This window comes from Rhinolophus sinicus, chromosome 15 (genome assembly GCF_057876585.1).
Source record: "Rhinolophus sinicus isolate RSI-liver-muscle chromosome 15, RSI-T2T, whole genome shotgun sequence".
In the NCBI taxonomy this organism is placed as follows: domain Eukaryota; kingdom Metazoa; phylum Chordata; class Mammalia; order Chiroptera; family Rhinolophidae; genus Rhinolophus; species Rhinolophus sinicus.
In genome coordinates this window covers 72,465,552-72,489,156 of record NC_142515.1, presented here as the reverse complement: position 1 = coordinate 72,489,156, position 23,605 = coordinate 72,465,552, and the positions used below count along the sequence as shown (strand labels likewise).

Sequence of the window (23,605 nt, the reverse complement as noted above, 5' to 3'; positions counted from 1 at the left end):
TTGTAGTTGACATTCAATATTACTCTACATCAGCGTCAGGTGTACAGCGTATTGGTCAGGCATCTACACAGTCTATGACGTGATCCCCCTGATAAGTCCAGCGCCCATCTGGCTCCCTACATACAATCTTCACAACATTATTGATGATATTCCCCATACTGTATTTCATAGCCCGATGACTATATTGTGACTACTAATTTCTACTTTCTAATCCCTTCATCTTCTCCCCCATCCCCACTCCCTCCTGTCTAGCAACCATCAGTTTTTTCCCCCATATCTCTGAGTGTATTTCTGTTTTGTTTGCTCATTTATTCTATTCCTTTAGATGCCACATATAAATGAGATCATATGGTATTTGTCTTTCTCAGTCTGACTTATTTCACTTAGCATAATATTTTCTAGGTCCATCCATGTTATTGCAAATGGTAAGATTTCATTTTTTTTTATGACCGAGTAATACTCCGTTGTATAGATGTACCTACAATTTCTTTATCCAGTCGTCTATTGATGGGCGTTTCGGTTGTTTCCATATCTTGGCTATTGTGACTAGCACTGCAATAAATACAGGGGTGCATATATTTTTTCGAATTAGTATTTTGGATTTCTTTGGATAAATACCCAGGAGTAGAACTACTGGGTCACAATGTAATCCTACTTTTCAATTTTTTGATGAACTTCTGTGCTGTTTTCCATGGCGGCTGCACCAATTTGCTTAGTTTACATCCTGAAACTTTCCAGATGATATTAACTTTTGGGGGGGAATATTGGGGAACAGTGTGTTTCTCCAGGCCCATCAGCTCCAAGTCGTTGTCCTTCAATCCAGTGGTGGAGGGCGCAGCTCAGCTCCAAGTCCAGTGGCCATTTTCAATCTTTAGTTGCAGGGGGTGCAGCCCACCATCCCATGCGGGAATTGAACCGGCAACCTTGTTGAGAGCTCGCGTTCTAATCAACTGAGCCATCCAGCCGCCCCAACATTTCTTCTTAAATATCATTTTTTTCAAAAAAAAATCATGACAAAATATGCATAACAGGACATTTGCCCCTTTTCACCATTTCCAAGTGCACAGGTCAGTGGCATCAATCACAGAGGGTGCCAAAAAAAGGTATACACATTTTTTTATTGGGGGAGGGGAACAGGACTTTATTGGGGAACAGTGTGTACTTCCAGGACTTTTTTTTTTTCCAAGTCAATTTGTTGTCTTTTCAATCTTAGTTGTGGAGGGTGCCATTCAGCTTCAAGTTGTTGTCCTTTCAGTCTTAGTTGTGGAGGGCGCAGCTCAGCTCCAGGTCCAGTTGCCATTGCTAGTTGCAGGGAGCAGAGCCCACCATCCCTTGCGGGAGTCAAGGAATTGAACTGGCAACCTTGTGGTTGAGAGCCCACTGGCCCATGTGGGAATCGAACCGGCAGCCTTCGGAGTTAGGAGCACGGAGCTCTAACCGCCTGAGCCACCGGGCCAGCCCGGCCTTATACACATTTTAAGAAAGGAAAAAAACTATGAAAATTGTAATACTCAAAATATACCGATAACAAAAGATGAATACAAGTCATGTTTGACTTCTGCACTTACAAGAGGTGCTCAAAGCGGTTACCATCAGTGTAATTTTAATACAGTTTTTTCCTGTCTTTAAATGTGTATACATTTGTTTGTCATCCTCCGTACATTCCTGTTATTGTCACTGTCACCACCATCTATCCATCTATCCCCAGATTTTCTCATCTTCCCAAACTGAAATTCTGGAAGCATCATTTTTACCACTTGCCTGATCTGATTGTTGGTGCTGACTGTCGCATGTCCTCCTCCTGGTCACCGTGCCATGTGCGAACCAGGGCCAAGTCCCAAGCAAGAGGGCGGCCCCACCCCACATTCCAGAGGAGCCCAGCTGACCTGGGATCTGCCGAGTCCTCTGGGTCCCCACATCCCGGACCCTCCAACCAGCCCAGTGCCCAGGGAACTCCCTATCAGAAGAACAGAGTTAAATAAACAACAAGAAAAACCCATAAAGACCGAGGAGATAGTCCTTCTTCCCCTAAAATCCACCCCCTCATTTTTCATAGAAAGCAACATCTCCCCCCACCCCACCTCCCCAGCTTCTCTGTCCAACCAACAGAGTTTAAATTCCCAGACATGATCCTGGAGGAAAATTCTAGAATCAGTTGGGCAAGTGTAGGCCCCTTCCTTTCTGCTGAAGATAAAACAGGCCCAATGATAAAAACAAACATACCGGGATGCTGGCATTTATCTCCAAAGCATGGAATGCTCTGTGTCATTTCCAGACATTGTGTAGGGTTCCAGCAGGGCCAGGCCAAGGCTAAAAACACAGCTTTTAAAATGCCCTCATTCCTCCAACAACCTGCAAAATTTGTGGCTTTATTTCTCCTGCGAAGCTTTTGTCTCTGGAACTTTCCACAGGGAAGAATTCAAACCTTGAGGGATCCCCGCCCAGGCCCCAAAGGCCCCTTTACAACGAAGCCGCTGGAGGGAAGGGGATCTTGACCTCTGTCAGGAAAGCAAAATTCCTTAGCGTTAATAATTTTCTTTGCTCCCTCCCGGGGAGCACAGCAGCTGGGCTGCACCAGGAGGGGACCCGGCCACATTCCCAGCATTCCTTCTCTGTCCCCACTTGTTTGTTTGTTTGTTTTAAATTAGATGCCCCAAGAGCTCCTTTTTCCTTTTGTTTTCTGCCAGTGGCCAGCCTTCAGGGACTTTTTGCTCATCCTAGAACCACAGGCTGGCCAAGCCACAGGACGTTCCAGCACCCTCCCAGGCTGCACAGCACCCACCACCACAGGCCCTGTCACCCACTGCTGATGCCGCAGGCGGTCCCCCACTAGAGCCATGCAGCCTCCAGCCAGGACGGCTGTGCCTCCCCCATTTTGCCATTGGGGGAGGAAGGCAAGCAAAAGAGATATCTGACATTTGCAGGCCAGGCCTGTCATGGGAATACTGAGGCCTGGATCCAGGGGAGGAACAGAATTTCCAATGCCAGTCAGACAGCGGTCAGCCTAGGGGCTGACATCCAGCTTCCCAGTGGGGAAACTGAGGCAGGTATTGAAGTCACTCCCCCAGGTTCTCAGCTGGATCTGAACCCTGTTGAATGTGTTTCTATCCCCAGTGCCCAGTGCACAGTGGGCTTCTCTGAGAGGGACAGACTGATCTGGGTGGGGCTTTGGGAGCGGCGGGCAGTTTCAGGGGCTGTTTTATTGCCCCTGAGCCTCTATGGTGTCCCTAAAGCAGGGCCCAGGGTCACCAGTGTGGAGAGCCCTCGACCCTGGAGAGGCTGCCTCCCTGCTGAGTGAGTGACCTCCTTGTCGTGCGGGAGACCCGGCGGGGTCTCTGGTCCCGCTCCCCCCATAAGAACGCAGGATATGGTGAGGCCAAAAAGGAACACCCACGGAGCCATAGATGGGGGAGTCATACCACTATATTCTCTCTGGCGGCACTATACTCTCACTGGAGGCTGGATCCACACTGTCCGCAAACCGCCATCCACGCTTGCCAGCCCAGCCGCCATCTTCTTGCTAGCCCCCATTCTTTCTTTCTCTCTTTCCCTCTTCTCTCCTCTCTAGCGTAGCCACAGCAGTTATATTAGTGGCCAATGGCTCATTGGTTACAGCTGACGGCCAACTAGCCACAGCTGATGGCCATGCAATCACAGTTGGCCATTTACTACCTGAGCCAGCACCTGTCTATGTGAGGCTGAGAGCCTGGAAACTACTTTCTGGGTCTCTGCCCCCACACTCCTCCAGGAAGGATAGCAGGATTGAACCAGATAAGGGTGGGTGTCAGCAAACATCAGCGAGTATTGTTGCCAAAATGAGACTATTCTCAAGAAATTGGGGTCAGGTTCAGTCTCAACAGGTGCAACACGTGGGGCCTTTATTGTCCCGCAGAGAGCCCATTTGTGCAGCCAGCACTAGGCGGGAGCACAGTTGGCGATCAGCACGTGAACAATCTGGGAACTTTGGGGACGAAGCCTCTTAAAAAACATTGAGGTGAAATTCACAAAACGTAGAATTAATCATTTTTAGGTGAACAAGTCAGTGCATTTAGTACATTTAGAATGTCGTGCAACCACCACCCCCATCCAGTTCCAGAGCATTCTATCACCCAAAAAGAAGCCTGGTCCCCATCAGCAGCGATTCCCCCACCCACCCCTCCCTAGCTCCTGACAACCACTAACCCGCTTCCTGTCTGTGGACGCGCCTGTTCTGCACATTTCCCATAAGTGGAATCACACACTGTGTGGCCTTGTGTGTCTGGCTTCTCTCATGACCACCGTGTGTTCAAGGTCCATCACGTTGTGGGGAGTGTCAGCGCCTCCCTCCTTTTCAAGGCTGAGTGACACTCCCGTGTGTGGACGGGCCACGCTGTGTTTGTCGATCACCCACTGATGGATACTTGGGCTATGTCCACCTTTTGTCTGCTGTGACTAGTCGTGAACACATTTTTGTTTGAACACCTGATTTTGGTCATTTGGGGAACATACCCAGGAGTGGAGCTGCTGGGATAGGGGTGACTCTCTGTGTTTGGCTTTTTGAGGGTCTGCTGACTTTCCCACGGTGGCTGGCCCATTTTCCTTCATCCCACCAATAAGCAGGGTCCTTCCTGGTGTGGACGCACACAGAGCCCAGGTTTAGGGCCCCGCCGTCAGCCTTTCCATGTGGCTCCCAAGGTCATGCTGGCTGAGTCAGGACTTGGAGAGGGTGTGCATTAGACCAAACCGTACGCTTTCATCATGTGAAACCTATGTGCACAGGAGGGAAATTGGGAAATTTGGACAAGCTCAGGCAGCCCCACGGTGAGTTACCACCTTGGACTCTATGGCTGGAAAAACCTGCCAGGGATGTTTGGTGCCCTGAAAATGGAAACCCAAAGAATAATATCCACACACAAACCACACAGGCTGTTTACAGCAGCTCCGTTCACAATGGCAGAACCTGGGCGCCACCAAGACGCCCTCCAGGGTGGTGTACAAACACACTGTGCTCCATCGGATGATGGAAGGTTACTCAGCACTAAAGAGAACGGGCGATCGAGCCATGAGGAGACATGGAGGAGCCATGAGTGCTTATTACTGTGAAGGGAGCCAGTCTGAAAGGCTACTCACTGTATGGTTCCAACCACAGGACATTCTGGAAAAGGCAAAACTGCGGACATAAGAAAAGGAGCCATGGGTGTCGGGGCTAGGGGAGGAGTACATGGGGAGCAGAGGGTTTTAGGGCAGTGACACTACTCTGATGGCTCTGTGATGGGGGATCCGTGTCACTGTACCTTTGTCCAAACCCACAGACCATCCAACACCAAGACAGAGGCCTGCTGTCCATTGTGGACTTTAGTTAATAACACATCAATATTAGCTCATCAATTATAATGTACCACATCAATGCAAGATGTTAGTAATAGGGGAGAAAATAATGGGGAAACTAGGCTGAGGGGTATATGGACACTCTCTGTAATTTATGCTCAATTTTTCTAAAAACCTAAAACTGCTCCAAAAAATTAGAAAAAGGGCAGCGGGGGGGCACGGAATGCTAAGAAGGGCAGGACGGGACCCCCCCTAACACAGGTCCAGATGTGACATCAGAATGACAACCCAATTAAAAAATGAGCAAAGGACCTGAATAGACATTTCTCCAAGGAGGACACACAGATGCCTGATAGACACATAAAAAGATGCTCAACGTCACTAATCATGAGGGAAACGCAATAAAAACCACAATGAGATACCACCTCACTCCTGTCAGAATAGCACCGTCAATAAATCGACAGTGTTTGTGAGGCTGTGGAGAAAAGGGAACCCTCGTGCACTGTTGGTGGGATTGCAGATTGCTCAGCCGCTATGGAAGGCAGTGTGGAGGTTCCTCAAAAAAAAAAAAAGAAGAAAAAAAAAAAAGAATTACCCTATGACCCACCAATTCCCCTCCTGGGTATTTATCCAAAATACTAATTTGAAAAGATATATGCATCCCCATGTTTATTGCAACACTATTTATACTAGCCAAGGTATGGAAGCAACCTAAGTGTGCATCAAGAGACGGTTGGATAAAGATGTGGTACATTTATACAATGAAATATTACTCTGCCATAAAAAAGGAATGAAATTTTTGCCATTTGTGACAACACAGATGGACCTAGGAGGTATCGTGCTGAGTGAAATAAGTCACACAGAGAAAGACAAACACCATGTGATTTCACTTATGTGTGGAATCTAAAAATGTCAAACTCATAGAAACAGAGAGGAGAGTAGTGGTTGCCAGGGCTGGGGTGGGGAAATGGGGAGGTGTTGGCTAAAGGGCACACATTTTCAGTTATGAGATGAGTAAGTCCTGGGATCTCAGGTACAGCATGGTGACTGTAGTAACAATAGTGTGTTGTGTCCTTGAAATATGCTGAGAGTAAATCTTCAATGTTGTCCATCACAAAAACAAGGAAAGGGGTGAGGTGGTGGAGGTGTTAACTAGCTTGATTGTGCTGATCACTTCCCAATGTACGCATACATCAAACCATCACCTTCCGCACCTTAAATATGTACAATTATATTATATGTCAGTCAGACCTCGATAAAGCCAGGGGAAAAGTGCTCGTATACAGATGGATTGGTGGCATGATGTGACATGGTGAGTTGGAACAGACTATTTTTTAGTGTATCCTTCTATATTGTATAAATTAAATTGTACACAAACCTAGTGAGGATATATTTTTAAATTATACAGGAAAAATAAATTATACAATTCAATGGTTTCTAGTATATTCAAAGAGTTGTGCAAACATCACTACTATTGATTCCAGAACATTCCATCACCAAAAGAAGCCCCATCTCCATCAGCAGTCACCCCATCCCCCACCCCAGATCGCCGCAAACACTAAGCCCCCTCCTGTCTGTAGATGTGCTTGTTCTGGACATTTCACATAAATGGAATCACACACTGTGTGGCCTTCTGTGTCTGGCTTCTCTCATGAGCACCGTGTGTTCAAGGTCCGTCCACGCTGTGGCGAGTGTCAGCGCCTCCCTCCTTTTCACGGCCGAGTGACACCCCATGTGTGTGGACGGGCCACGCTCGTCCATGGGTGGACACTGGGGCTGCTGTAGACATGTATGCTGGCCATTGTGTGGAACATGTGTTTTCAATCCTCTTCTTCATTTCCACCTAGGAAGGGAATTGCTGGGTTACACAGTCATTCCATGCTGGAACTTTCAAGCACCAAAGACATGGGGAGGGTGAGGCAGTGGTTCCCTTGGGAGGACTCACCCCTTCTGCTGATGACTTATTCATGAGAGCAGCTCAGCCAGACCAGGAGAACTTTCTGTGGATTCTTGTTATAAATACCGTGTTTCCCCAAAAATAAGACCTAGCCAGACAACCAGTGCTAATGCATCTTTTGGAGCAAAAATTAATATAAGACCTGGTCTTATCTTACTATATTTTACTATGAGATATATTTTACTATAAGATAAAATATAAGACTATATGTTACTATAATATAATAATATAATATAATATATAATATAACACCGGGTCTTATTTTACTATAAGACCAGGTATAATATAATATAATATAATATAATATAATATAATATAATATAATATAATATAATATAATATAATACCGGGTCTTACATTAATTTTTCCTCCAAAAGACGCATTAGAGCTGATTGTTCGGCTAGGTCTTATTTTCAAGGAAACACGGTAGGGCCAGTGTGATGGTGCAGTGGGAGGGTCCCGGTCCTGCCACTTTCTCCCCAGGCTTCAGATCCTGCTGGTGGCACCTTCCAGGCCCCTGGAGTCGAGAGGGGTGTGGCCAGGGCTGCCTTGTCCCTCAGCCACCAGCTGATTTTCAGTTCTTTTGGGTAGAGTGTGAGACCCCAAATATTTAATGCCCAGAAAGGCCAGGCACTGAGGACCCAGTGTAACACCTCCCAGCACCCATTGCCCCTGGAGACCCAGAAGTGGACAGAGGGCCCTGTGATGGGGATGGGGCACAGGTCCTTGGGGAGCTCTTGCAAGTGGCTTCATCCTCATTCCACCCCACGTAGTTACACAAATGAATGACCTATGAGGCAGCCAGCCAGCGGGGACGAGACATAAAGAGTGGCCTTCCTGTCCCCAGTCTTTTCCACTGGACTTGGCAAGAAACAAGATTTTGTAACATGAAATTGAGGGTTTCATGCCAAAGCTGCAGATTTGCTAGAAATACCCTAAAGTGGGCCAGGTAGAGTGTCTTCTGGAAACATCCCTCCCAAGCTTCTACTCAAATCAGGGGCAAGAGCGCAGAGCTGGGCTGCTGCCCCAGGTTACCCAGGACAAGTCAGGGTGCTTCTGGGAACCTTGGTCTCTTTATCTATGAATGAAACCCCTCTCATTTTCACTGCCTTCCATGTGGAAAAGCTGATGCTGCTGTTGGCAAATCATTTCCTCCATGACTCACATACTGAGCCTCCTCTCCTACAAAATTTGTTTCTAATTAAAACATTTAGTCTTTTATCTTAAACAAGTTGGTTTGTTCAAATGCACCATTAGTAGAGTCCAAAGTCAAAGCACAGGCTGTGAGAAGATACTTGCAGTACATAATTCAACAAAGGACATTGGTCTAGCATATGCAAAGAGCTCTCACAAATCAATGACAAGAAACCAGCCAACCCAAGTTAAAATGGGCCAAGGAAAGAGCCAGTTCTGAGGAAGGATGCCCAATGGCCATGAGCATGTACTGGATGGCGCCAGTCCCAGAGAGGGGCCGCTGCAGGAAGAACAACTACAACCAAAAAAATCAGCAGTGGAAAGCGCTGGCCAGAACTTGCCAGCTGGGACCTCTAATATCACAGACGAGAATTGGGGGAGGGTGTGTGTGTGTGCAGAGGGAGTCAACTTTGGAAAGTTCTGGAAGCATCTTTTTAAAATTGAGATGTAATCACATCCCATAAAATCCATTCTTTTAAAGTGGACCATCCAGTGGTTTTTAGCGTCTTCACAGACTTGTGCAAGCCTCACCACCGTCTAATTCCAGAACATTTTTGTCACCTCTCAAGGAAATCCCCTGCCTATCAGCTGTCACCCCCAACTCAGCAGGTCCCAAGCAGGAAACCATTGCAGGAAACGCAGTTTGCAGGGGCAGGACTGGGACCAAATTATACATTCTGTTTGTTGTGTGTAAATACAAAACATGCATTTAAACCTAAAAGAATGCTGTTGAGTTTTTACATTTTTCAATTTTTCAATTTTTTTCCAACTACTTCAATGTTTTTTTGGAAAAATCCATTAAAAGATTTTTAAATGTATGAAACCGTATAGCGGGCATGCATTTTTCTCTGTCGAATATGGCTCTGTGGGCTCTGCCCACCACTGCTCCCCTCCTTGTTGCCTACAGCAGCCTAGGGGCATTTTGTGGGGCTTGGAGCTGAGCCTTCTGGGAGCTCAGGAGCGCTGGAGAGCCTCTGCTCACTGGAGGAATGGGAACTTGCAGGAGGGCAGGGGCAGGCTTCTCTGGGCCCGGGTGGGAGCTGGTGCTGCATTGCTGCTGTTTTGCTGCCCTCTGGTGACAACATGCAGTTGTCCTCTCAGCCTCAAATCTGGAAGTTCCTGTAAGTCCTTGCCTGGCTGTCTGCTGAGGATTGGTTTGTTTACTTGGTCAATAGTAACCAGAACCAAGATTTATTCAGCACCTGTTTGTGCCAGGTGCCTGGTAACCCTCATAACGTGCCCCTTCCCCCAGGGCTGAATGAGGCCGGAAGAGGAATGGGCAGTGACGATGGATACTCGGGCCAAGGAACCCAAGCCAGGGGACACATTCGCTCCACGTTGGAAGGCAGGCACCGACAACCCCATTGTGTCACAGGTAAGTATGCTAAGGGACAGAAACCACAGGTGTTCTCTCCAATGGATCTTCTGGGAGCCCACCTGGATTCAACCCCCTCTCCCTCACCGCTTGAGCAGGGCTGTCCAGATGGGTTTTAAACATTGGCAAATTCTTTTTTTTTTTTTTCACTTTTATTTATTTACTTATTATTATTTTTTTTAAGTCATTCTTTTTTGGGGGAGGGGAACAGGACTTTATTGGGGAACAATGTGTACTGCCAGGACTTTTCCCAAGTCAAGTTGTTGTTCTTTCAATCTTAGTTGTGGAGGGTGCAGCTCAGCTCCAGATCCAGTTGCCATTGTCAGTTGCAGGGGGTGAAGCCCACCATCCCTTGCAGGAGCCAAACCGGCAACCTTGTGGTTGAGAGCCCACTGGCCCACGTGGGTGGGAATCAAACCCGCAGCCTTCGGCATTAGGAGCACGGAGCTCCAACCACCTGAGCCACCGGGCCGGCCACTTTTATTTATTTTAAGTGTGTTTGTCCAGGCCCCATCAGCGCCAAGTCAAGTAGTTGTTTCAATCTAGTTGTGGAGGGCGCCGCTCACAGTGGCCTATATGGGGATTGAACTGGCAACCTTGCTGTTAAGAGCACCGTGCTGGGGGCAGCCGGTTGCTCAGTGGTTAGAGCGCAGTGCTCATAACACCAGCGTCGCGGGTTCAATTCTCACATGAACCAGTGAGCTGCACCCTCCACAACTAGATTGAAAACAATGACTTGACCTGGAGCTGATGGATCCTGGAGAAACACACTGTTCCCCAAGATTCCCCAATAAAAATTGGGGGAAAAAAAGAAAAGAAAGAAAAAGAAAAAGCACCGCACTCTAACCAACTGAGCTAACTGGCCACCCCTGGCAAATTCTTTTTTTTTTTTTTTTAAAGTTAAACATTGATGGCCAAGTAAGAGAAGTCTGTGTTCTGAATTTGGCCGCTGGGCCTCCAGTTTGAGACCTCAAGAGCAAGGAATTCTTGGTTACTTTGTTTCATTGGCCCACCAGTCCTGTGGGTGAAGGGGTTATCTCCCCTTTATTGATAGGGAAACTGAGGCACAGAGAGGGGAAATGGCTGGTTAACTTAAGACACCTGATGAGTAGGGAATGAGGTTTGAACCCAACTTCCCACGGGAGCCCATGCAAACCCCACTTTAGGTCCCCCCAAAATGGCCAGAATCCTGAAGTGGCCCCAAGATTCCTGCCCTCCTGTACACACCCTGTGTAACCCCCTTGAGTGTGGGAGGGATGTTATTGTCAGATATAATTAATGTTCCCAAATCAGTTGACTTTGAATTAGTTAATCCAAAGGGACATTATGCTGGGTGTGCCTGACCTAAGCAGACAAATCTTTTGTAAAAACCCAGGGAGCAGCAAGCAGCCCAGAGTGAACTGCTTGTGGAGGAGGCCAGGTGGCAAGAACCTGGGGGGGGGGGGGGGGGGGCAGCAAGAAAACCAGGATACCAAGGACTATTCAGCTGGGAGAGGTCAACTTTGGGGCCGTTTGTTGCCTGACTTCTCTCAACAAACATTTCTCACCCACTTGCCCCGGGAAAGAGTCGGGACTCCACGATCACCTCCAGGTAGGTCCCTTCTTCCAACTCCACCCCAGCCTCCACGGTCTGTCCTCCCGCAGCCACTAGAGGAGGCTGTGAGCAGAGCACAGAGTCCCTGAGTCCTTGCTCTGCCCAGAGCCATCCCCTCCAGGTAAAAGCCCAAGTCCTTCCGTAACCAGTAACCACGGAACCCTGCCCGACCTGCCTCATCCATCACCTTCTCCCTCTCACCCCCTCGGCTCAATCAGCTCCAGCCACACCAGGTACAGACCTGCCCCAGGGCCTTTGCATGCACTGTGATGGCTTCCTGGTTATATTCCTCTGGCTCATTCTCTCACCTCATTCTGGCCTCTGCTCAAAGGTCACCCTTTCTGAGAGGCCTCCCCTGACCGCCCTGGCTCAGGAAGCTGCCCTGTCACTGTCTGTGCTCTCTCTGCTTATGGTTTTTATTGCCTCATGTTGTGCCACCGCCATTACATCACACATTTAAGTGTAATTGTTTGATTCCTGAGAGCTACATGGTGAGGACACTGTGTCCCTCGGCCACAGCTGGGTCCCGGTGATTTGAACAGCACCAGACACTTAGTAACTGATGAGAGACTGATTATTTATTGAGTGACTATGGTTTGCCAGGCGCTGGTCTGGGCACTGGGTACATTACAGCGACATGACACTCATCCCACCAGGTACCCAGTCTGATGGGACAACAGATGTGAATCATCACACGACCGTTCATCAGAGCCAATACTAATTTGGTGCTCACTGTATACCAGGCAGTAAGTACTTTGTTAAACAGTTAATCAGTGCCTCCACTGCCCTGTGAGGGGGTACTATACCATTCATATCCCCATGCTACAAATGAGGAAACTGAGGCACGGTGAGAGTAAGGGTCTTACCAGGTCACACAGTCTGGAAGATTATTCCAGAAATTGTCCTGGTGATCAGGCCTCTGTGCTCCTGGGCAGCCCCCTTCTGTCCTGACTCAGGGCTGGTCATGTGCTGGCCAGAGGGACAGCAGCACAAGTGATGCCGGCATTTGAAGAGCTTGAGTCCGAGACCTGCCTGCCCTACTGCTCCTGGATGCCTACAAGTCCCTCTGGGGAAGAGCCAGCCAGCCTGGCAGTTGCCCCATCCAGGACGGTCAGATTCAGCAACTAAAACTACAGGATGCCCAGTTACATTTAAACTTCAGATAATCAATGAATTATTATTATTATTTTTAGCATACGTATGTATGGGGCATGCTTATACTAAAAAAATCACTTACTTTTGGCTTGAGATTCAAATTTAGCTGGGTGTCCTGGATTTTATCTCACTACCCTGCCACTCCTCCCCAGCAGACAACAGCCTCTACTCCCCATGTATGAGGGGGTCCCCAGAAGGCCTCCTGAAATAGCCCACGATCCCACAGGAGTCGATTAAATAAGATTGCCGCTCGGAGGGGGAGGTGTGGGACCCTGCAATTGCCGAGAAGCAGGCCTAGGAAGGAGGGAGGATTCTGACATTTTAGTTCAACACTCAGTTTATAGTTCAGCCTTTCTAATGGCCTGGGAGAGAACTCTCCTCCCTTCCTGGATCGCAATACACTGAGCTGGGGGAAAATCAGGGGAGAGAGTACCCACCCTTCACACGAAAGAATGAGGCGCCACCAGGGACCTACAGATATGGGATCTGAGCTGTGCCGCCCAGTTTCCAGACAGACCCACCCTCCTTTGGGAATTCCACTGAGAATTTCTTCAAATCTCTCACCGAATACCTCCTGGGCCGTCAGCCCAGCAGGTGGATAGAATTCTCTCCCCACTTTGTAAGGGACCTGCCTCATTAACAGAATTAAATGAAAAGTGAATCGTAGAAACAAGACATTTCTAATGGTCGTGCTTCTGGCCCCATCAGGACATACTGGTCGGGATAAGTCAAGAATTTCAAAGAGAATGTTGCATTTTTAGGGCACTTCTAATTTTTTTATGCATCCCCTGGTTGGTCCTCCCCAAGGACTTTTTTGCCTTCAAGAGAGCCAGTACTTTCCGTTTTTTTCTTTATTGTGTTAAGAGATGCACAACATAAACTTTACCATTATAACCACTGTTAAGTGCACAGCTCAGTGGCATTAAGCACAGTCACACAATCCTGTAGCCGTCCCCACCATCCATCTCCAGAACCTTCCATCTTCCCAAACTGACACTGTCCTCATTAAACTCATTCCCCTCTTCTCCCCTCCCCCAGCCCCTGGCCCCCACCGTCTACTTCCTGTCTCTGTGAATCTGACTCCTCTGGGGACCTCCTGTGAGTGCGATCACACAATGCTTGTCCATAATACATACTGTGAGTATGCTTGACAAGCAGTGACTGATTCAGTGGGACAGGGTGACGTGGAAAAAGGCCTGGGGCTGGCGCCACAGAACACCATCACTCCACAAGCACTGGTTGAGCACTTACTGTATGCCGAGTGTGACCCTGACAGTCCATAGTGGGGCTCACAGCCCCGTGGGGTGGGGTGAGGGCCAGAGGTACCCGTAGGAGCAGTGAATGTCACCAAGAGAAATGAACCAGACAGAAGAGGGAGGGTTTATTTCATGGTGGATGTGGACAAGTACTTTGAAGGGGGGGGTAAAAGGACCCCTTTAAGCCCTCAAATCAAGCCCTTTTCTCTGCCAGGTCAGGTGCTGTCCGCATGGGACCCCATAATACCAGGGCTTTGCTGGTGCACCATGGAGGGGACTCCAGGGAGGCATGGAGGCCCTCAGATTGGGAGCTCAGGTCTCCTTCCTCAGACTGGAAGTTTCCCCCTGGTTGGAGTGGGGCAGGTCTCCCCTCTCAGATTCAGACTTAAAGGGAGGGGCCAAGTGTCTCCCCCCTCAGAGCTGTAGCTCCTTAATGTGGCAGGATCCACGCCCACCCTTGGACCAGCCCCTTCGCCCTCAGACTAGCAGGAACAATTACATTTGGAAGGCAGGGCGCTGGCCTCCTTCCTTCTTGGATCTAAGAGTGCTTGGCAAAATCTTAGAAGCAGAAAGACTCAACAGAGGTCCCATTTCATCCCTGGCTTGAGACCCAGAAAGCAGAACAACTTCTCCAGGAAAGTAAAAACAGAAAAGAAATCCCTAGAGTCTGAAGGTGCACCCACCCTCAGGATTGTCGGCACTTCACTTGTGGCTCTCGGATGGTGAATTTAAATGGGACCTGTTTCCTAAGGTGGGGGGCGCTGTCACGGTCTTGGCAGTTTCCACAGGGCCAGGCATGGCAGGGGGGTAGGCGCCCCCATCTCCAGGCTCAGTCCTCATCCTCGCTGGCATAGACTCCAGCTTCCCAGCGTTCTGCCATGGCATTCTTGTGGCGGGTCACCCGCGTGGCTTCCAGGACCTGCAAGAGGAGCCCCCATCAGGGTCCTAACACCCACCCTGATATCTCCTCCCACTGCTAACTCATAGGAGAGGCCTAGAACCGGGGTAATGCAGGACCATCCCCTCCTCTGTTTCAGACCTTCTACTCCTAGTAATATCAGCAAGGAACATGCCAACTCATGCTGAGCTCCACAGCAGAGGAAATGCCTGGGTCTGGCATTTTGGGCTCAGCTCAAAGAGGGCCACAAATGCATGCCACAAATCCAGTGAGGTAGCTGGCCTTCACATTCCCCGACAAACCCCTCCCTCAAAGAAAAATGCCCTTGTCTTGGACTCAGTCTACCCCTAAACCTTCACCATCTGACAAGGAGGCTGCATGTAGACCCCCTTTGCACAATCTGTGTCCACAGCAGGCAGCACAAGCCAATCACAGTCAAATCCACCTCAAGCAGACACTATCAGTCGTGGAGATACCCAACGAAGTCTCCACACCCAGAAGAAAGGCTTCTGATGGCCCTGATGCCATAGTGCAGGTGGCACAGACCAGGGAGGGAAAGACTCGGTCCTGGCCCCCAGGAGCACACTCACCTCCGAGTTGACGTGGTCTAAAGGGTTGATGCCAGCGTACTACAGAGAAGGAAAATATGTCAGCCCGCAGGTCTCTGGCCCTCCCCCACCCCAGAGCCCACGTGAAACTCAATGCAGAGCCCACTCAGTCACCACTTGGGGGAGAGGGAAGGCATTCCCTGCCCACCATGGTCCTCTTGAGTGCCTCTCAACCACCCCAGATTCAAAGCCACAGACCATGCTGTTCTCTCATGCTGTTCCCCTCAGTGTAGCCTCAGTCTATCACTTGCATTTTTTTTTCTCCTTGTCAACTTCATAATAATAAAGACAGTTGACATTTATGGAGCTGTTCCTGTGGCCAGGCCCTGCTGTAAGGCTCAGAGGGGGCGGGTCTTATCATCATGCTCATTTCTCTCAGAGGAGACTGAGGATCAGAAAGGGGCAGGGACTCGTCCAATATCACACAGCCAGCAAGTAGCAGGAATGAAACTTGAACCCAGGTCCCTGAACTCCACTCTGTGCCCAGCCTACCAGGCTAAGCTGTGAGTATCAGGTGGGCAAGGCTGGAGTTGGGGTTATTCTCCATGGTGTCCCCAATTACCCTGCCAAGGAAGGAGATGGCCTCATGGTTAGAAACGCAGGGTGTGGCTAGGCCTGGGTTCAAGTCCCAGCTTGGGTACTCACGGGCCATGTGGCTCTGGGCACATCTTGACCCACCTTTCTGTGGCCCTAATGGAGGGTGTCAAAGGGGACGAGCTAGGCTCTACACCCACCCACTGTTCCTTCTTCTTTCTCTGCCCAGGAGCAGCCTTGGCTGGGCCCTCCGCCGTCCACACCAGGCCTGAATGCAGGTGGATGGGGGTGAAGTAGTGTGACTCGGACACCAAGTAACTGCCCATGATGCCTGTGTGGGGCAGAGGGAAGGAAGGACCGTCAGGGAGGGTCCCTGAGTCCCTTGAAGACAGAACATCTGTCAGATCCCAGCCTGGGAGACACAGAGTCTCTGGCCAAGAGGCTGGACCAGTTAAGGAGATAGGTGAATGGACAGACAGACAGAGCAGACAGCTATTTGGGAAAACTGATAGGAAGACTGACCAAAATAGCCAGTCATGAAAGACTGCATAGACAGATGGGCCAATTATGAAGGGTGAAAAACATTAAAAATGACATGGGATATTTCATATTGACCAAAAGGAGCAGTTGACAAAGGCTCCAACATCTGTAAACCTTTATGCATTTAATAACAAAGCATCCAAATCCATAAAGCAAAAACCCCAGGGCAAAGTTGACATCTGTGTCTAAAATCTACAGTTTAAGCAGACATACAGGTGACAGACCATCCAGCTTGGGGAGTGGACACAGTCCTCCACATATCCCTCTACCCTCAGCCCCTCCTGACACCCCCAGACTCCACTGACCCACCCTCCTCGGCTCCACCCTCCCAGACCCAGATCAAAGCAGTCATTCCCGTGAGTCCTCCTCACCTGACGCCTGGGAAGAGCTCCTGGAGTCTTGGTCACAGCCCTCGTCAGGGGGTAGGGAGAAGACGTCTGGGAAGAGAGCATTCCGCCGCTCCTCCGCCACCTCCCTCTCCCGCCTCAGGACACTCTGCACCTCCCTCTCCAACAGCTCAGATGACTGGGACTTTTGTAGCCTCAGCGCTGGGGCCCCAGCCACCTCCCAGCCCCAGATTCGTGGGGGCTCAGCTTTCTGGGGCACGTCTGGGACCCTGAACCGCAGGGGACGCAGGCGAAAGTATTCCCATCGCACCACACCCCCGTTGGCTCGCAGGGGTCCCCTGGAGGGCTTCCAGCGCTCCTGCTTCATGCCTGAGGGTTTTGCAGAGGTTGCCGAGACCAGCCTCTGAAACCCTGCGGCCTTTGGAGAGGCCACCACTTTGGCCTCATCTGCAGAGAGCCCACTCAGCTTGCCATATGCGCGGAAGGCTGGGGACTCTTGCCGGGGGGTCCCGGGGCTCAGGTACGGCTGGTAGGCGGCAAGTGGGATGCGGTTCACCTTTCTCACATCTGGGACGGGATCGGCCACACTGGCGTCTGGGGCCAGGCCAAGGATGGAGTCCGAGCTGAGGGCTCTCCTGAGTCCGGGCCGAGGCTCCTCCGAGACCCAGTTGGGCATGGACGCCTGGCCCATTTGCAGGCCTTCCCGCCGGTGGTCCTCCTCGCGCTGTGTCTCCTGCGCCATGTCACGCTGCACGTAGAGCGATGGGCGCCCCCTGTCCCGCCGCGGAGCCGTGCTCAGGCTCACCTTGGTCAGGAGTGGCCGCGTGGGGATCTCCACCAGCTCCTGGTGGCTGGCGGCCCGCTGCAGACCTCTCTGCTCACGCAGAGCAGCCTCGCGCTCCTGGACCAGCCGGATCTCCCGCTCGATGGGCGTCTCCTTGCGGGCCTCCAGTGACTCTGCTGGGGACTGGGGACCAGGGTCGTTCAGAGCTCGAACACCAGACACTGTAGACAAACCACGGACCTTCTTCTCTTCCTTCTCCTGGGGCTGGACTGAGACAACATACCCATTGGCCAGGGACGGCCCGTTCAAGGCCTTGGGGGCCTGGCCGACCCAGGGTGGGGCACATGTGGGGGCCGCCCTGGCCTGAGGGTTCTGAGGGATCCCGTTTGCCTGCTCCAGATTCAGGAACTGCTGCCTTGCTGCCAGGAAGTCGATTTGTTCCCTGTCAATCATGTTTTCCTCCAGGGGCATGGACTGGGGTCGGCCTGGGGTCCTGGGGTCCCCGTGGTCAGGGGTGCCACGGAGTGTGGCTACTGTGCCACTCTTCCTGACTGCCTGGTCCTGGATGACCACCCAGCGCTCCCGCTGCAGGTCTCGTGGCCACCTGGGCGTGGTGTCCCTGGTATCCAGCTGGTAAGCCTTCACCTCCTCATCCTCTTGGTCCTCCAGCTGCAGGAACCGTTGGCTGGGGATGGCACGCAGGCTGCAGGGCGCCCTGGTCCTCTCCACGTCCAGCTGGGCTTTGTTGTCAGCCGTCCATGCCTGAGGCTGGTCCTGGCCCCAACCACTGGCCGAGGGCCCCACCTCCACCAGCTCAAACGTGTAGCTGGTGTCCCCATTGAGGGCTAGGCCGGCCACACCTGGTGAGTCAGGGATGCTGAAGATGGGGTATCTGGTCACACGGTCCATGCTCTGGGGGTTTCAGATGGGGTGCAGATGCTCTCGGCTCCCTGAGGGATGAGAAGAAATAATGGCCACCATGTCAGAACACCTGGAGAAGGGCACAATGTCCAGGCCCTCAAATGGCAAAGTCCTGCCCAAATGGCCTCTGTGACTGGTTCCGGGATGGGTAAGTGATCCAGCCCAGTCAATCAGAACATTCCATCCCTTGGCCTCTGTGATTGGTTCAGGGATGGACATATGATTCAACCTGGCCAATGACATGAAATCCTGGGACTTGGCAATGAATATGGAAGTTGTACCCTTTTCCCTTTAGGCTTGCTGGGGGCTATATGTGGTCCCTTGTGGACACAGCACAGCCTGCTGGAGAGCAACCCCAACCCTAACACAACGTCCTAAAAATGTTACTTGAACTTCTGGATCCAGCCACACCTGAATCCCACACCTGAATCTTGCCCCTGTCGTACAACTTGCCCCATGTTTATCTGACATTTGCAGGTGTCCCTGCCTACCTCATCTTCCAGAGGCTGCACACCCTGCCTTGTTGAGCCCCTGCTGCTCCAATCCTACTCCTCCCCTCTCCCACTCAGTTCATCATGTCCAAACCCGACACCACCCCTGGGCAGCCTCCCTGGGTCCCCACTAGCACATGTGTCTACAGTTCCCTCTGTAATTGCTTTCCTCTGACATTTACAGATGGCCCCAGTGGGCTTGCCTCTCACTGGGATGTCAAGTGGGGAAACTGAGCCCCAGAGAGGGGCAGCAAATGGCAGAGACTCCAGCTTTCTGGATCCCACATCCTGGTTCTCTCCCCAGCACCTGCTCAGCAGGATACCTTGTCCCATAAAAGACACCCCTCACCGCCTTGGTGCCATAAATCCAGGACAGGCTAGGGAACGCCTTGGACCTTGTCCCACTGGGCTGGGCGACACCCTAACCCAGTGCCCTGGGGGCACCGGCCCTCACCAAGTGTCTGGGTTTCTGCTGAGTATGACTCCAGGGGACTTCTCAAAGGTCACACACCTGATCTCACACCTCCGTGGCTCCTGGCACCTCCAGGGTACAGTTCTCACTACCCACCCCAGATGCTCAAGGCCTCCATCTGGCCTCATCACAAACCCCCAAACTCTGCAGGCACTCCCGACACAAACCTGACCCTCCTCCCCGCCCTGAAGCTCCCTCTTCCTGGAGGACCCTCATTTCTGCTCCTCCACAGCCTCCTTGGCTGCACCCCACAGGACACTTCCTCCAGGGAGCCATCCCCACCCAGATTGTCCACACTATTGGAGCCCATCATGTGAGCATCTCCTGTGTGCCCAGCCCAGTACACGCATGTCAGATGTCACATTTTTACAGGTGAGGAAAGGAAGACAGCTTTCTCAGGCAGTGTCCTTGGCCTTGGACTCTGGTTCCACCAGAGCTACTGTGTACATCCGCTGACTTTTTACACCAACTTGATATAAAAGCAAAGTGTGGTTCTAAAAAGGAAAACACAGCTGGTTCCTGAACTGGGGAAGTGGCATCAAGCAACATAAAATGAATCATGGGGACAGTGTTATAACTAACACATTATGGATCACCCAATCTTTTGTATGTATCAAATATTGAAACTATAATTAGGAAAACATATTTAAAATAAGCAGTCTTGGGTAGTGAATCCCAGGCATTGTCCCAGTGACCATGCAGCCCCCCACAGACTTTATCCTTGAAAGTTATTGGGGGGTGAACACATTGTTGAAAGGGGAATAAGGTTATTTAAGCCCTGTCTTCTCCCACATGAAGCCACCAGCCCAGGACCCTCTCCCAGTGGCCCCAGGTGAGCACCCCTCCTGAAGCCCAGAGTCTGGTGTTCAGCAGGTGCTTAATAAAGGCTGGCTGAACAGGGTGTGGTCTCTGCAAACACCACTCATTCTAGGTGCTCAGGGTGTAGGAATTAGGTTCTTTTATTAGCTGCAGACAAGGCTGCCCCTTCGGGCCTACCTTCCAGACCCTAACCTGTCCTCTGGGCCAGCTCTGTCCCCATGCTCTGGGGCTCCCCAGGGAGTGCAGGTACGGCAGGGGTGATGCAGGAGTGTTTGCCAAGTGAGTAGCTGTATCTTCGCTCACCACCATTTATAAGCCACATGGCACACTAACTCAGGCAAAAAGATCCATTTGCCCAGAGGGTGTTGGGTCTCCCCGTAGGGTGGGGGCCCCACTTCCTCCACTGTTCACTCCTCCCTGGTGATTCACTGAGGCCAACAAGGGGTGGGGCTCAGTCTGGGTCTTGGGTTCAAGGTCCCGGGGCCTCTCTCACTTGTGGCTTTGGGCAAGTCTCAGCTCATGCCTCACATTATTTGCTCCTCACAAGAGCCTGTGATGAAGGGACCATTTTCATCCCCAATTTACAGCAGAGGGAACCGAGACCTGGAGAGGGGAAGTTGCTCACCAGAGGTCACACAGGAGTGACAGAGCAACAGGTCCTGAATCCCAACCCCTCAATCCCAGGTGGTTGCCTCCTTCTCCAGGAAGCCCCTCTCTAGGATATTACCTCCCTAGCCCCACCCCATACCCTGGTCTATACCAAACTGCAACTGGGTTTATGGCCCCTGGTGCCATGCACCTGCTTCCTCATCACTACAACTGGCCTCCCCCCCTAGGGGCAAAGGCCTGCTGGTGGGGCTGAGGCTCAGACAGGGCAGGTCACAGAGCAGGGAGGGGCTCCAGGCGTTCCTCTTCCATCACACAAGGCTGCAATCCCCCTGAGCCCCTGGCTGGGCAGACCCCCCAACCCTTTGACACACCTGGACACTGGGCCAAGTCTCTGCCCCATGGGATCCCAGCTACCCTCTTGGGGGCTGGACAGAGCCTCTGCTGACATCACACATGCTGACTGTCCCACCCCCACCCCTTGTCCTTTGTGCCCCATCAGACCTCAGACCCCAGGAGTGTTGTGTGCTGCTCCCCAAGCAAGGCTCTGGCTGGTGCTCAGTACCTCCCCAGAAGCGTCCAGGATCCCTAGAACCCATGGGAGGGCTTCTCTGGCCTCCAGCCTCTCCTTCAGAGGATCAAGGGCTCACGGTTCATGGATTTGGGAAGCCCGGGGTGGAGACTGAGGCCCTGGCAAGGCTCAGAGCCAGGCCCTCTGCTCCCTGGGGGGCGGGGGGAAGCCAAGGACACAGACCCCAGGGTCTCAGAGCCAGGGCAGAGCAAGGGGAGCCGCCCCCCCCACCAGCCTTTGAGACACCAGCTAGGTCCAGAAGGGTATGAGGCAAGAATGGGGGGCCTCTCTCTCTTCACCCGAAGGACCCCACAGGTGATTGGGTGGTACCAACTGGCACAGGAACCCCCATGCCAAAAACAGACCCCACACCATGCCGGACCCCACTCTGCCGAGCTTTGTGTGTCTCCTATCCCTCTCATGCCCCAGCCTCACCTGCCGGCTCCTGGGCCCCCCCGGCAGCCTCCGAGCCTGGCTCTGCTCTGGAGACAGGCAGGGAGGCCTCCCAGTACTGCCCTGCCCACAGGTTGCCAGGGGACAGGGCCCCGCCCAGGGAATGAAGGAGCACCCCCTCCTCTGTGGCCCCACCCAGGCTCAGGAAACAAAGTCCAGAGGAGAAAGGCGATACCCAGGCAGGGCGGAGGGCAGGTGCCATACCTACTACATACTGTCCCCCCTACCCCCCGCCCCAGCCCCACCAAGCCGGAACTCACCCCGCAATCTCCCTCTCAGCACCACTCAGAGAGGGGCCATCACTTGCCCAGGGTCACAATAGCAGGTCCATGAACCAGCTGCCTGTTTCTCAGTGTGAGGGGGTCTGAGTCCCAGGCCCCTCCTTTGTGAGACCTGGCTCCCTTCACCCTTGAGCTACTTCTCCAGAGCCTCTTTCTGGGACAAGCCGTTTGCCCATCTCTGGGGGGTTCAGCTGGGTCTGGATTAGAATCTCTGTAACCTCTCTGAGCCTGTTTCCTCCTCCATGAAATGGAATCATCGCACAGCTGGGAGAATTCACTTGGACATAGAAAGCTGATTGAGGACATCACAAGTACCAGAAAATGCTGGTGGGTGGGCAAGGCAGACAGAGGCACTGAGGGTTGAACTGAAGGGCAGGTCCTTCCAGGTGCTCAACTGTCCTGCCTGAGCCTCAGTCAAGGTGCCACAGGAGCCCAGTGTCTGTAGGGGGAGTTGGGCCACTGGGTCCAGAAGTCAGTCTACCAGGGATGGGACACAATGGATGGACTTCCATCTCCAGGGCTGGGACCCCTTAGCTGACTGTGGGGCCCCTCTGAACCTCAGTCTCTGCTTCCATCAAGTGGGTCCCCAGCCCCAAATCTGGCAGGGCTGCCTGGGATAGGGGGATGTGAGACAGGTTCGGATACAGGGCCCAGCCCAGAATGACAGCTTGAGCATGCAACATGGGCCAGCTCCATCAAAGCCTGGAGCATACAGCCGTGCGGGGTCCTTTTACCTGTTTTGCAGACATGGAAACTGAGGCATGGCAAGCTTCAAGTCCTGCCTAAAGGCAGACAGTGTCAGTCGTGGGGCTGCAATTTGAACCTGAATCCACCATAACTACCATGGTATTGCTCATGTGGGGAAACTGAGGTCCAAAAGAGCAGAGACTGCATCACCCAATAGGCTGGGGCACTGTAGATACGAGTACCTCACTGTCCTGCTCCCAAGACAGGGTGACCCTTCCCTCAGGGTTCAAAGCCCATTGAACAGATGGTCAAACTGAGGCCCAAGGGGGCAGTGACTTCTCCCAGTTACCGTGAAAGAGAATGGGTGGCAACCCCCATAAATGCTTCCTTCCCTGTATCCCAGAGACTGGGATCCCTGCAGAACTTGGGGGTTCCTTCTGAGGTCCTTTCTGTCCCATGGGGGGCTGAGCCCAGAAAGGGGCAGCCTTGCATTCCAAGGACCAGAGTGAGGAGGGGCAGGTGTAGGAGGGAGGGCCCCACAGGAAAGAGAAGGCAAATCCTCCCAGTGGCCTCTTCCTCCTTACCTCCAGGCCTTACCTGCCCAGATGTGCTCAGGTACAGGTAGGGTCTCCACCGATGCCCCCACAGCGCTGGGTGAGCCTGAGGGGTACAGGGGCCACAAGCGGAAGAAGCCAGGTCTCTGGTCTGTGCAGCCTCCCTTTATGGTCTTCAATCCTGGGCGGGGCCCCACTCCC

At 51.9% G+C, this 23,605-nt stretch overlaps 1 protein-coding gene across 3 annotated transcripts; it reads right to left on the bottom strand.

The window, feature by feature from the left end:
- Positions 1-6,888: 6,888 nt before the first annotated feature.
- Positions 6,889-23,584, bottom strand: MISP (mitotic spindle positioning). 3 transcript variants are annotated; one of them, XR_002136196.3, is made up of 6 exons: positions 23,448-23,584; positions 16,790-18,499; positions 16,079-16,209; positions 15,327-15,365; positions 14,522-14,757; positions 6,889-7,150 (listed from the first exon to the last, which is right to left on the bottom strand). XR_002136196.3 is itself a non-coding variant. In XM_019716021.3 (5 exons), the coding sequence occupies exons 2-5, from the start codon at positions 18,456-18,458 to the stop codon at positions 14,668-14,670; spliced, it is 1,929 nt and encodes a 642-aa protein (XP_019571580.2). In that variant the 5' UTR covers positions 18,459-18,499; positions 23,448-23,584; the 3' UTR covers positions 13,944-14,667. The 3 variants fall into 3 exon arrangements, 2 of the variants coding, with proteins under 2 accessions (XP_019571580.2, XP_074193467.1); XM_019716021.3 differs by lacking the exon at positions 6,889-7,150 and having other exon boundaries at positions 13,944-14,757; XM_074337366.2 differs by lacking the exons at positions 6,889-7,150; positions 23,448-23,584 and adding an exon at positions 21,865-22,094 and having other exon boundaries at positions 13,944-14,757.
- Between the last annotated feature and the right edge of the window lie 21 nt (positions 23,585-23,605).

Excerpts from the sequence above, each read along its gene's own strand:
- MISP (XM_019716021.3), bottom strand. The coding sequence starts at position 18,458 with ATGGACCGTGTGACCAGATACCCCATCTTCAGCATCCCTGACTCACCA. Across the intron at positions 15,366-16,078 it reads GAAAGAAGAAGGAACAGTGG|TACGCTGGCATCAACCCTTT; the intron begins GTGGGTGTAGAG and ends CCTTCTCTGTAG. Across the intron at positions 14,758-15,326 it reads TAGACCACGTCAACTCGGAG|GTCCTGGAAGCCACGCGGGT; the intron begins GTGAGTGTGCTC and ends CTCCTCTTGCAG.